This window comes from Leuresthes tenuis, unplaced genomic scaffold, assembly GCF_036924035.1.
Source record: "Leuresthes tenuis unplaced genomic scaffold, fLeuTen1.0.hap1 SCAF_16, whole genome shotgun sequence".
NCBI lineage: Eukaryota > Metazoa > Chordata > Actinopteri > Atheriniformes > Atherinopsidae > Leuresthes > Leuresthes tenuis.
Window position 1 is genome coordinate 27,400,383 of NW_027325370.1, and position 14,894 is coordinate 27,415,276.

A 14,894-nucleotide genomic window follows, 5' to 3' on the forward strand; every position below is an offset into this window, starting at 1 on the left:
CCATGCATTTGTTACTTCAAGATTGGACTACTGTAATTCCTTATTATTGGGCTGTCCCACATATTCTCTGAAAAGCCTCCAGCTGATCCAAAATGCTGCAGCCAGAGTTCTGATGAGATCTAACAGGTGTCAGGTCTCACAAACGCTCTTAGGTTTTTTGTACCTTGTCTTGTCACTTCCTGTTTTATTTTGAACTCCTCTCGTTTCAGATAACTTGCCTTTCCTCCTGTGTCATGCGTCTCATTGTCTTCCCTGATTCCCAAGTGTTTCCACCTGTTCCCCTTGGTTCCTCATGTGTATTTAGTCTGCGTCTTCCCTCGTCTCGTTGCCAGTGTGTTGAATTAGTCTCTCGAGCGTTCTCACTCTAGCCTCCGCAGTATAAGTATCAAAGATCTTGTTTATTGATGATTTCCTCTTTGAGAGTGATTTTCTGTTGTAAGTTTTTGCCATAGATTTAGCTCAAGTGAAGTTTTTGTTTACCTTTGTCATTATCAGTAGCATCTCCGGTAGAGAAGTGTGTTTTGGTTTATAACTTTAATATTCATAACAACTCCCTTAGAAGGAGTCTCTTTCTGTTTTTGATTTGTTAAATTTCTATAGAGCCTCCGACGGTTCGGAGAGTGATAAGTTTATTTGTAAAATTTATATAACTTTTTGTTTTGTCCTCCTAGTATGGAGAGAACTTTCTTTTGATAAGTTTTATAGCCTCACTCTCCTCTCCATAGGTATCGAGGAGAGTAGGTCAGGAATTTATAGCCTATTGCTTTGCTCATCGAAGAGACTATCATTGTATAAATAAAACCATATTATTGATACAACCCTGCATCTGCCTCCAGTGCTTTCACGGATCGTGACAACAGGAGAGATCATGTTTCTCCAGTTTTAGCTTCTCTTCATTGGCTCCCTGTTAAATTCAGAATAGAATTTAAGATTCTTCTCCTCACATATAAAGCTCTTAATGACCGAGCTCCATCATATCTTAAAGATCTCATTGTAAGATATTTTCCTAACAGAGCACTTCGCTCCCAAACTGCAGGTTTACTTGTTGTTCCCAGAGTTTCTAAAAGTAGAATGGGAGGCAGACCCTTCAGTTATCAGGCCCCTCTCTTGTGGAATAAGCTGCCAGTAAATGTCCGGGAAGCAGACACCCTTTCCACTTTTAAGATCAGGCTTAAAACTTTCCTTTTTGATAAAGCTTATAGTTAGGGATGGCTCAGGTAATCCTGAAACATCCCATAGTTAAGCTGCTATAGGCTTAGACTGCTGGGGGACCTCATCTGTCACACCTTTCCTCACTTTGCTCTCTTTTTCCCCCTGTTTAATTTCTCAAATGATATTATGTACATGTGACATTATTGTGGTTATTAACTTGTGTTTCCCTGTTCCAACAGATATCCTTTGAATGGCGTTATGGTGTTTTTCCCCCCTCTTTTCCCTCTTTTCTGTCTTCTCAAACCCCAGCTGGTCGAGGCGGATGGCCACCCTTCCTGAGTCTGGTTCTGCCAGAGGTTTCTTCCTGGTTCTGGTTCTGCCAGAGGTTTCTTCCTGTTAAAGGGAGTCGTTCCTTTCCACAGTCGCCACAGGCTCAGGACGGGAGATTGGACTGAAGACAAGTTTTGGTGCAATCTGTTGGTTTCCTTAGCTAGGATATTAATTTTTTAATTGTCTCTATATGAATTAATTGGATTATGATTACAACGAATTGAATTCCAATTGGCTTGAATTGGACTATATTACTTAAGTGCCTTGAGATGACAATTGTTGTAATCTGGCGCTATGTAAATATAATTCAATTGAATTGAAGATTATCTGGGAAATTAATGCTATAAGATCATTAACACTACAAAGTATGACAACACTTAAATTTGTAAGTGTCGTTATTAGACTCACAGTTTAAAAGCTCTATTTTATGTAGGTTATAGGTAATTCTGCCCTTACTTACCCCTCTGGTGACTCTCTGACCTCCATATCTGACCAAAAAAAAAAAAAACTATCACTGACATCCACAATCAAAACAAAGATTGATTTTCATATATATATAGAAATGATGTATTATGAATATCTTCACTCACCTGTGCAGCCTGTAACAATAGTTCTATTCATGTTTGCCACATCGTGGTCTGTCTCTGTTTTGGCATAAAGACTTGCCACTGTCGTGTCTGCGGTCCTGTCACTCTTAGTTGGAGAACCAGAGATCAGTCGAGACCCGATATTATCACAGTCATCGAACTCAAAGTTCTCCTCTTGCTCGTCATCCTCCATTTCATCCCTTGTATGTGACACCCTGTTAGATGTTGACACAAAAGAAGGGGAAACAAGATAAGTCTTTCGATTAATTCAGAAAACAGGTCGGTCAATTTTCATGAGCAACATTTGCAAACATAACTTTTATCACCTTACAAACTTTACATTTTTAGAAATTTGTATAAAATGGATGTACTGAAGTGCTAATGACAGCAAATACACTGGAAGCAGTTAGTATGACAAAAGCACACCAAAAAAAAGATGATTAGTTCAAGATGGGGCTTGTTTTTCTACATGCTTGACTTTGGTATGACTTTCTATTGTTATGCAAAGATTGGAAGCGATCTATCTGTGTCTTTAAAGCTCCAGTGTCATGGTTCTTCATGTTTTCTGACTTATTTGCAGTTTTAAATCTGTATCACCTATTATAACTTTTACATCACCCAAAACTAACACACACACACACACACATATACATATTAAAATGCGTTAATTTTTTAACACATTAATCTCAATTAACGCATTAAAGTCCTGGCCCTAATATCTATGTATATATTATAAGCTCTCTACAAAGTATATAAATATATATATATTTATATATATATATATTTAAATGGGATATTTATTCATCCTTTCTCACTGGATGAGTTTGAGCCATACCGATTATACTAGAGCACCAACTAACGTTCATGACTTCAGACAACAACAAACGGTGGATGGGAAATGTTGTTCAAAAAAACAGTGGCGTAGTAGTGGATTGTGCAGTCGGCCCCGGTTCAAATCCCACATCGGACGGCCTTTTACTGCGTGTCATTCCCCCTCTCTCTGCTTTCTGTCTCATTAAAAAGTATATATCATATATCAATCTATGATATATCATATCATATATATATACAATTAGTCTCTCGTCGGCTGGGAGTGTGTTGCAGCTATTCAGGTGCTCAAAACTAACATATCTCCATATATCCAGTGGTCTCAGCATTTCTCAATGAAATTACCTGCGGAGGCGTGTGTTTGTCATTGATTTTGTGTCTTGTGTGAGAAAGCAAAGTAAAAGAAACAGAAACAGAACTCATTCTCTATCTTCATTGAACAAATTAAGCATGTCATGCAAAAGCCTATATGTCTGTATCTCCTATTGGATTGATTGCAACATGGATGAAAATGAAACACAGAACAACTAAGCGACGCATTCATGTACGCGGAGTGGTGCGCACGGTGTAGATCAAATTCCAGTCGTGTTGCATCAGAATCTGCAAACGCACGTGTGTGTGAACGCATAACAACATTTGTCAAACAGTAACAGACAGACTTCATGCTGCTTCACATGTACGCAGCTTCTTGGTCACGCATGACAGAGTTTGCGCACGTCATTTCCGTGTGCGACTTCACGGTCTCTGAGATCAGCTGAACAGGTGCTCTTAGCTATTCTGGGAACGAGGCTGAAGCTCAAGGGGGAAATCGGGCTTTCGCAGTTCCAGCCCCAAAACATTGGAACAAGTTGCCAGTAAATATTAGGCAGCCTCTTCATTACATGTTTTTAAATCTCATTTAAAGACGCATCTGTTTTCCCTGGCATTCAACACAGCATGAGTTTTTGCTTTGTACTTTTACTCCATGTGTTTTATGTCTAATGTAACTTTATTTATTTTAGTCAATAACACTTTGGTCAACTTTTAAATGTGCTTTATAAATAAATTAGAATTTTGGAAAACTTTGTGTCCTTGGAGCATCTGAACAAAAAAGAAAAACTTTTTTTTTCTATTCATTTAAAAATTATGTTGGTGCTAAAATAAAAGCTGTATTTGGACAGAGGCCATTAAAGGGGAGTTGAATTCGTCTTTATTTTATTGTATTCTGTTATTTATAGTGACAGCACAATTCAGTAGCTCCAACTATATTGTCTTGTGTATTGTTCTTTGTACAGCTTGACAGCTTTTTATGAAGGTTTTTTTTTCAGTAAAACATATTTTTAAGATATTTCTTCATCTTGATTTTGAAGCTATGTTGCTTTCCCCAGATATTTAAGGAACTTGTTAACAGTTGTCATAATGGAAGATGGACTGCAGTTATACAGCACTAAGTCTTATCGACCAAAGTGCTTTTATGCTACAAGCCACATTTACCCATTCACAGACACATTCCTGCAACTCTTTCGTCTATGTAGTACTTTCTATGTATAATAATATGTACCCTAACCCTCTGAACTGCACTTCTGCTCTACCAGAGAAAATAAAAAGTTGGATTTATTCTATGCAAATGTTGGAATCACACAACTCCTCTGCCTGTCTTCAATTTGAAAAAAATCCCATAATCTGGTTCTTCTCACCTTTACCTACACACCCCTTGTTCAGTGGCAGACTGTGAAGAAAAGACCTTCTCAGATAGCTGAAAAAACTCTGAAAGGGGTCTATGAGTCCAGATATTTGAGTGCACTCTGTGAGCTACATCAAGATGACGTTAATCACATAACCAGGTGCATGACAGGCTTTATCATCTACAGTGGGAAGATTATCAAATCAAATTTATTTGTATAGCACATTTCATATACAAAACAATTCAAAGTGCTTCACATAAAATAAAAGCATTGCAGCGGGGAGCAGAAGAAGCATTAAAAATGTGTAAAAGAATATAAAGAGAAACAAAATAATTAAAATTAATAAAAACAAGCAACAGTCTAGATAAGTTAAAACAAACAGTGCATATTTTATGGATAGACACATGAGAAAAGAAATGTTTTTAACCTGGATTTAAAAATGTCTGCATTTGGTGACAGTTTAATCTCCTCTGGCAGTTTGTTCCACTTGTTTGCAGCATAGCAGCTAAATGCTGCTTCTCCATGTTTAGTCTGGACTCTGGACTGGACCAGCTGACCTGAGACCTTGGATCTAAGAGCTCTGCTGGGTATATATATATATATATATATATATATGGGTTTACATATCACAGATGTATTTTGGGCCTAAACCGTTCTGGGATTTGTAAACCATCAGTGGGCTTTTAAAATCTATTCTGTGACTGACTGGAAGATTGTAAAGATTTAAAAACTGGTGTGATGTGTTCAGATCTCTGAGTCCTGGTTAAAACTCCAGCAGCAGCGTTCTGGATGAGTTGCAGATGTTTAATGCTCTTTTTGGGAAGTCCAGTGAAAAGACCATTACAATAATAGAGTCTACTGGAGATGAATGCATGGATGAGTTTCTCCTGGTCTTTTTGGGAGAGAAAACCTTGAATTCTGTTGATGTCTCTGAGTTTGTAAAAAGCTGCCTTGGTGACAGCTTTGATGTGGCTGCTGAAAGTCAGATCTGAGTCTATCAACACTCCAAGGTTAACAACTTGGTCAGTGATTTTAAGGGCCCGAGTCTCAAGATATTTACCAATGCTGACCCTCTTCTCTTTGCTACCAAACAGAATTTTGTCTCAGTTTTGTCTTTATTTAATTGTAGAAGATTCTCCCTCATCCAGGTGTTTATTTCCTCCAGACACTGACACAGTACGTCTGCTGGGCTGCAGTCGTCTGGTGACAGAGACACATAAAGTTGTTTATCGTCTGCATAACTGTGGTAATTGATGTTAAAGTTCTGTAATATCTGACCCAAAGGGAGCATATACAAGTTAAACAGAAGAGGTCCAAGAAGTGACCCCTGGTGGACTTCACAAGTCATGCCCACTCGCTCAGATTCTTAGCTGCCAATTGTAACAAAATAACTCCGGCCTTCTAAATAGGACCTGAACCAGTTAAGGACCGCTCCAGAAAGTCTAATCCAGTTTTCAAGCCTGTGCAACAGGATTCTGTGATCTACAGTATCAAATGCAGCGCTGAGATCCAACAGAACCAGGACTAAAACATAACCAGAATCAGTATTCAACCTAATGTCGTTTAACACTTTAACCAGAGCTGTTTCAGTGCTGTGATGACGTCGGAAGCCTGATTGAAAGTTATTGAGATTTCCACTTTCATTCAGAAAGTCATTGAGCTGGTTAAATACAACTTTCTCAATAATCTTGGATATAAAAGAGAGGTTAGAGACAGGTCTGTACTTGTTCATCCTAGAGGCATCTAGAGTTCTCTTCTTTAGGAGTGGCTTCATGGCAGCTGTCTTTAGTGACTTGGGAAATATACCTGATGCCAGTGAGCTGTTAACTATTTGTATGAGATCACTTTCTACTGTCATCATCACCACAAAGACAGTAAGTTGCATTAGTAATCATCACCAGTGAAAAGCTGCTGAACATGAAGAAGAAAGCCTTAATGGAGGGACACAGGGAGTTACTGAGGAGTATATAGAGACTTCTAAGAAAAAAACAACAGTAGGCAAGTAAGGTGCCATAAAAAATTTCCTGGAAAAAACAAAACAAACAAACAAAAAAAAAAAACCATTAAATCTGCTTTAAATGTCAGTAGGTAGACTAGAGTAAAGAAATGTCAGACCATCCACCTCGTTCATGAACAGATGGTTGACCAGTGCTTTAAACAGCATGGGAGAGAGGTAGCCACTGAAACAGAGGATTAGCTGCTGTTTTGCCATTACTGAAGAGAGATTACACTCTAAGCATATTAAAACACATGGCTTTTAAGCACTACGCCTTCACCTGCCAGTCTGAATTTGAACCACAGCTTGCACATATACATCCAAAGAACAACAACAATGCTGAATTTCAAACTGACCAATGGGAGCAAATGCCACAAGGCTTCTGAGCCCCAGGTAGCCCTCAAAGCCCTAGCCTCACTGTGTGGTAATTGGTTTGTAGCAGTGCTGCAATGGTTTTTGCAACAGATTTCTAAGGCTTAAATACAAAAATAAACACTGTATTAGGAGTCTGTAAAAGGATTATATAAAAGGACTACTGTTAAAAAATTACAGCTCCCTCCATATTAAAACTCTGTGCCAGTCGTCATGACTCTCAGGTAGATTTGCTTCAAGCTTGTCTCAGTTGTTGATCTACAGAAGCCAACTTCTTCTTACACAGCAGATGGTAAGTAGGCTAGTAGGCTCTTTCTCTATCATGTCAGTTTCTAAGGAGACATACCCTTCTGCTGGTAATTTCCTTTTCCATTTTGAAGAGGATGTGAGACTCAAGACAATAACAGCATACAGGTGTGAGAAATACAAAAACAACAATCTGTCCAATTTTTGGGGTTTTTCCTCCTTTTTTTATATCAATGTTTTTGCAAAACAAACAAAGTTAGTGTGGAAGTGTGGATGTATTTATGCGTTCAAATGTAACCACAGTGAAAAATATTTAAATTCTTATTTCTCTGACCAATTGTTGCGGGAGTTAGACATAAAAGGACGAAAACATTCAGCAAGGTTCTACAGAAATTAAATGAAATGCAATTAAATAATACAAAATATAACAAAACATACTTTCAAACCAAATTTTATTTATATGGCACTTTTCACGCTTAAAACGCAACTCAAAGTGACAAAACAACAAACAAACAAAAAAAACCCTCCCACCCCCATAAATACCCAGAGACACACATATACACACACACACACACACAAGCTCAGACCCACTGCACCTATCAGACAGAGACATGCACCAAGACCGAAGGCAAGGAAAAAGCCACCTTTGGGGGCCGACCACACTGAGAGGGCTCCAAGCCAAAAGACTACAGGGAGCGCCGCCAAAGAGACAGTCCTGACCCGTGCAGACAAGAGGCCCCACATTAAGGTGCAGAGCCCTCCAGCCCCTCGGGTCAGAGCAGTCCACAGGACAGCACCCCTCTCAGTGGACCAAAAGCAGCTCCCAGTGTGGTAGGTCCCCATGAGGAAACACTGGAGCTAAAAACTGATATATTAAAGCAGTAAAATAACATAAAAAGGTGTAAAATTAATAAAATAGTTAACATGCTTTTCAGATTGTGTACTTAAAACATGTAGATAAAACATAATTAAAATAGTTTAGAACAAAACTTAAATATGATAAAAACTTTGATTAAAAGGAATAAAAGAAGTCAATAAAAGCCTGATTAAAAAGGTGAGTCTTGAGCCTCTTTTTAAAAACATCAGTCTCTGCGGCCCTGAGGTTCTCCGGCAGACTGTTCTACAATCAAACCAGACCTTGTTAAAAGATTAATAGTGGAGAAGAGGAATTTGAGATTGTTTTCATGGTCAGAGATCAGTTTTTTTAAATGGGAAATTCTTGCCTGTTTGATTGCATTATTGTAGGCTTTGAGTTGTTGGCGTAAAATTTGATAGTGAACTGTTAGTTTTGATTTTCACCATCTCCTTTCAGCATTCCCGCAGTTTCTTTGTTTCCTCATTTCACCACAGGGGTATAGGTTTTGTCTTGATTGTTTTGGTTAAAAGAGGAGCCACTGAGTTCAGCGTTGACTTTTACAGCGCTCTGTAAAATCTGGATAAAATTTGCAGCCACTTCAATAGTCAGGTAGCGTTTCCTCACCATTCTCACCGGGGCCTCCCGCTCATTAAAACTGGTGATATTAAAAAACACAGTAAGGGTCAGACACAGCCAGGTCCACAACAGAGGACATACCCACAAACAGGCCATAGGCTATGACCAGGTCCAGGGTGTGTCCACTGAAATGCAGCCTCACCTTGTTTAGTCCCGACTCTAGGCACCAGCAGGAGACCTTTCCATGAGGTTCTCAGAGTTCGAGTTGGTTCATATGGCTCTAACATGTCAGAGATGTACTTTGACACAAGACCATGTAGAGACTTGTACAGGAGCAGAGCTATTTTAAAGTCTATTCTCTGAGCGACAGGAAGCCAGTGCAGATTCTCTGGATACTGGGTCCGAGGTGTTGTCAACGTGTCGATTAAAATCACCAGTTATTAAAATCCTGTTGTAGGTGGTGTGAATGATTGATAGGAATTCAGAGAATACGCTGATAAAAGAAGTGGAATACTAGGGTGGTCTGTAGGACATTGTGTTACGTATTGATGCAGTATACCCACCCCCCAGTAGAAAATAGAAAGTTTGGTGGGGAAGCCTCAGTGAGAACAGGTGTATCGGTGCCAAGCCATGTCTCTGTAAGGAGAATACTATCTAAGTTTTTATCTAAAATTTAATAATTTATGATAAAAGATTTGTTTAAAAGATCGTGGCAATTTAAGGGAATGTTTAAAACACTTTGGTGTCTAAAAACATTTCTCGATTTTAACTGTCTAACTGAAATGATAGTGTTGATGGTGTAAATGTTCTGAGATTCTAGTGGGAGAGAAGGATCTACTGATTGAAAGGAGTGTGTGGTGCGGATAAAACGTGTAGTGGGGAAGGGTGGGGGTCAGTGTGAGGGGTGAGTGAGGGGCAAAGCGTCTATGTGCATGTGAGTTAGTGGTTAGTCAGGAGGTAGCTGTGGCACAGGACCGGACAGTCAGGTTGAAGTTAACTGATAAAAGCCATGAACCCTCCTGACTTGGGTGGAGGCCGTTCCGTTTAAAAAGGTACGGCCTGTTTAAAAAAGCAGCAAAGTTGTCAACAAAAAGGATACTTTTGTTCAGACAGTATCCCTTCAGCCACAGGTCATCAAAGTGAGGCGGGGGAAGCGGGCTGGAGAAAATCAACCACTTCTCCGTGTCCAGCAGGTGATCCATCAGGGGGATGAAATCCTGTTTGAGGACCTCCGACTGCTGATCTTTTAGGTCGTTAATATCGGCCTCCAGGACCAGTGTGGAGGCCGAGCTGTGCTGTGCACACAGCATGAGGGTGGAGGATGTGACCTCCTTGACGCGAACTCCAGGGTGGCAAAAGGTCCAGCCGCCGTGCACTGCCACGTGCCTGACCATCCAGAAGTCCCGACAACCAGCACAGAGGGGGTGCCAGCTGGAAAATGTAGTATTATTGAACCAGAGACATAAAATTATCGTATTTTGAGGGAAATAATCGTACACCCGTCATAACCAAAATAAAAAGTCTATTGCTGTGCTATAGTCGCTCTAGTGTTGAATAGCGCCTAACAGGCACTCACGGTTTTGCATCAGCAACCCCACAGTTGCGTTAGGCTAAATGTCCCATGTAAACAATGACGAGTGGGAACTAATGAGCCAAATCATGAGGCCTGGAGGCCACCTAATGTTAGGAACTTTTGAGGCAAACGCATGCACGTCACTCGTAGCTCACATAGAAAAGCATGATTGGCTTGAAACTTGTCACATGGAAATGGAAATGCCTTCAGGGTTCACAAAACAAAATCTGACAGACAGTTGTGACAGACTTATTACAACTGATTACAACCACACATTCACAGAATGGTCAAATTATCGCATATTTGGCCTATTTTGGGATTACTGATCGTACTTCGTACACAGGGCAAAATTATCGTACAAATACGATAATTATCGTACACCTGGCAACACTGGTTCCGCTGGCTGGCTCGAGGCATGGCAGGGGCGGGATGGAGCCTGAGATTGGGGTTGGTGGAGCCGGCCAGCAATTGGCTGGACGAGTGGATCCCGACTCCTGGACTGATGAGAGCCACGACCAGCTGGATCGACAGGTCCCAGGGGCGAGCTAGAGAGAGTACCCATGGGAGGGAAATCCTGCAGGCTTAGGATGTCAAACCTGTTATCGGGAGGAGGAGGAGATGTACGAGCCCCATCGCCCCTGTGCACCACTGGGGTGTGTACAGAGGCGCTGTTAATTCCAAAGGAAAATGAAAGTGTTGCACTATTTATTTAATCAATCATTAAAAGCCATCATGATGCATTGTTGAGGCTGAACACACTAGTGTTTCAACACAATGTTATGTAGAGTATGATCAGTGTTATTCTTTAAGTTCATCGACTTGTTCAGCATTCTTCTTTTAACAATCAGCTCCAGGGGCCCCAGAGCAGTCCCCAGCACAGAGTCAGTCTTCTTTATCAGTTTGTTCAGTTTCTTTGAGTCTCTGATGCTGCTGTCCCAACAGATGCTTTAAATCAAATTGCACACTCCACCACAGACTTATAGAAGATGTGAGACATCTTGGTGCAGATGTTGAAGAACCTCAGCATTCTTAATAATTACAGACTGTTCTGTCCCTTACTAGAGACAGCTTCAATGTTTCATTTCCTGTCCAGTCAGCTGTTCAGATAAACTCCCAGATGTATGTATCCCTAAACCACCTCTATCTCTTATCCCATGATAGAAATGGTGTTTGGCTTATTCATGTTTCCCCTAAAAAATACAATTATCTTGTTTGTAAAGATGGGTGATTGTTCCCACACCTTGCCACATAGTGATTGACCAGGTCCCTGTATTCAGCATCTTGTCCATCACCCAACAACTGCAGAGTATTTCTGGAGATGACAGTGCTGACTTGTTACTGGAAGTTTGAGGTGTACAGAGTGAAGAGAAATGGTGAGAGTGTAGTCGCCTGTGGTATTTCTGTGGTGCTGACCACCTTCTCAGATACACAGCCGTTCAGTCTCACATACTGTAGCCTGTTTGTCAGGTAGTAAATAATTCAGGTGGTTGTGGAGGTATCCACCTGTATTTTCTGCAGCTTCTCACATAACTGTACAGGCTGAATTATATTAAACACACTAGAGAAATAAAAAAAAAAAAGTGATCTTCACAGTGCTGTCAGTTTTGTCCAGATAAGAGTGAGCTCACTAGAGTAGGTAGATGATGGCATCTTTAACCCCAGGACAAAAAAAAAAAGTGTTAATTTGCCTACTCAGATGATCCAGTAACAATTTCTCCAAACGTCCATGATGTGGGATGTTTGAGCAACTAGTCTGTAGTCAGTGGATCTCAGTTGACATTTTGTTCGGTACCAGTGGATGGAGGGATATCTTCTACAGAACTGGAAATTTCTGATGGCACAGGATAAGGTTTAATATGTGCTGTAGAATCCCACATAACTGATCCGCACAGACCTTCAGAACCCTTGGCTTGACACCATCTGGACTTGCAGCCTAGCGGATTCTTCACCTGACTGCTGGAGACACATAGGCTGGAGGGGGGAATCATAAGTTCTCAGTGTGTTATGATATCGGATAAATGTTGGCGAGGCTGTGTTAAGATCCATGATTGGATCCCTGCTAGAGGCAGAGATGGAGCATGCTGAACGTTGATCTGAGCTGACCCCATTGAATAAATACTCAGCTCATTGGCTCTGTCCAGACTTTCATTTCATCCTCTTTTACCTTAAAGCTTGTGATTTAATTCATCCCTGACCACACATCTCTCACGTTGTTCTGCTGGAGCTTGCTTTCAGCTGTTTTTGAAAAATATATATTTTGAATAGCTTCCTTTGTGCCTCCCTTAAGGCTTTCTTCATGTTCAGTAGCTTTTTGCAAGAGAAGCACCATGTGGGAGTGATACAATTGACACAGAACCTAAGGTAGTCTGTCGCACTCTCAGGCATGGCACTGATATAATTTCTATGTGGCTCACAAAGTGCATTCTAGTCTGTGGACTTATGTGCAGACCATCTTCAGCTTCCATACAGAGTCCATACAGTAACACATTGCCTCAGAACAATGGTGGTATAGTTAAGAAGACTTAGACAGGGGCTTAGGCCTCGACCAAAATAGCACAGTTGAGTGTGAGTATACATCATTAACTAGGTTAGGATTTGGCTCAGCAATTGCATATCCATTACCTTATTATTTAGAAAACTACAACTACCACAAAATGTCATAGTAGCTGAGTGTTCTCTGTTTCTCTAATAAAGTCCAGTAACCTTGACTGTCATTGATAAAAGAGGTGAACAAATAGTGTGGAATGCAGTAGAGGATGTGTCAGTACAATGATGCGAGGAAGGGAGGACCCAGATGCAGACTTCTCAAAAACTAAAAGATTTATTCCAAAAGGGAAAACAGCAAAAACAGAAAGCACGGCTGAGCCGGATAATCAAAATTCTTAACTCTGAATGAATAACAAGACTGGATAGTGTAGTGGTATGATTGCCACCTTCCATGTGGGAGACCTGATTTCAAATCCCCTACATGACTCCAGTAGGGGTCCTTAGGCAAAACCCCCTTACCCTACATGCCTACCTGTAAGTCGCTTTGGATAATGCCAAATGCATAAACATAAACAAGACTACGAAAAACAATGGCTGTCAATTAACAAGGCTACGGATAACATGACTATGGATAATAAAACTATGAGCAACAATACTGTGAGGCAAAACCAGACTTAGCTTTAGTGAGCGTGGAATGGAAAGTGAGGATTTTGCAATGAGTGTGACTGAACCTGGAAACTAAGTACTGTGGAGAGGTAATTGGTAATGACGTGCAGCTGTAAACAGAAACAGGTGACTTGAGTGAGACAAAGTGACAGGGGGAAAAAACATGACCAGAAACTGAAAACAAGGTGAGGAACCTGAAAACATAAAGAACTAGAAAACAAGAATGTCAAAACATAAAACGTGAAAGGATGAAGGACCAGAAATTTCTGAAAAAAGTTTATTAGTCGGTAGCAACTCATAATATGGTTTAGGCATGTGTTGGCAGGCAGGTCAAGCAGGATTACTAGGACCAGTGGGTGAAAAAGTTCCAATGACATGGAAAAAAATGTTCTGTTATATCTAAAGAAAGCCAACATGAGCAATACTTTTGACCAAGGCTGCAGGATGACAGAAGAAAAATGGCCAGATAGATATTAAAGCAGTGGTCAACCACAGCATGGCAGTAAAGGAAAATGCAAACAAAAATGAGAGGTAATACAATATACTTATTATGATCTGAAATATTGGACAGGGAGAAAGTTGACTACAACCTGTGATTGACAACAGATCAATTGACTTCCCTCTCTCCACTCTTCTTTTGGTTAGAAACATAATTCAAGGGGCTGGCTATGACTGCTGAATGGTTCCCACAAACAAACTGATAAGATCTCTATAAGTCTCTCTAAGTCTTTAAATCTATGTAGAGCACATTACAAAGGCTAGAGCAGGGGTGGGCAATTATTTTTTTCAATGGGGCCACATGAGAAACAGAAAATATTGTAAAAGGTTGGGCCAAAAGGCTGAACTCAATTCTGCTTAATATTGTTTTCATTTCACTATCAAAAAACAGTAAATAGCATTGTTTTGACAAGATGGTCAGCTGGTTATAGTTAAGCAATGAAAAAGCGAGTTGTCTTAAAAAAAATTTATTCAATTAAATTTCCCAAAACAGTCGTAAACAAACTATAAATGTTATTACCATTTGAACTCAATACATTTCAATGCAATTCCAAAACACATTTTGATTTTCATATTCTGTTAAAAAAGAGGTTCTTAGCTTTCTAAAGACATCCCAGTATTGTTTTTGTACTCCAAATATTAAACAAGATACGTCATTTTATATAATGTTTGTCACTAAACTGTAATTTTGGGAAAAGACCTCCAATGAAAGTGTCCCAGTTCACTGCTAGTTGGTATCGTGCCTTTACATGCCAACGTTTGTATTCGAACTACCTCATTTGGTACTGTTCAGTTCTTTTTTTCTTGCTCAGTGAGAAAAATCTAGTATCTGTTGAGCTTTAACAAGCGTATCAAAGTCAGGTTGAATGTCTGAGGTGGAGATGAGAAGCATAGCTGACAGATGGTCATCAGTGAGAGAGTCTCTATACCTGGATTTGGAAAACTTCATCACTGAGAATGTTTGTTCACATATGTAGGTAGATCCTAAGATGTCCAGGAAATGTTACAGGTTCATGAACTCCAGAACCACAAGGCTGAGAGACAGTTTCTTCCCAAGTACTGT

At 40.0% G+C, this 14,894-nt stretch overlaps 1 protein-coding gene across 1 annotated transcript in view; it reads right to left on the bottom strand.

Moving 5' to 3' along the window:
- The window catches only part of LOC140271988 (rho guanine nucleotide exchange factor 10-like protein), a 68,661-nt gene extending 66,380 nt beyond the window's left edge, over positions 1-2,281 (bottom strand). The window contains exons 1-2 of the mRNA XM_072367288.1: positions 2,073-2,281; positions 1,943-1,970 (exon numbers count right to left, since the gene is read on the bottom strand). Of these exons, the coding sequence (XP_072223389.1) occupies positions 1,943-1,970; positions 2,073-2,262 (218 nt within the window). The 5' untranslated portion in view covers positions 2,263-2,281. The remainder of the gene's footprint in view (positions 1-1,942; positions 1,971-2,072) is intronic.
- Positions 2,282-14,894: the final 12,613 nt, after the last annotated feature.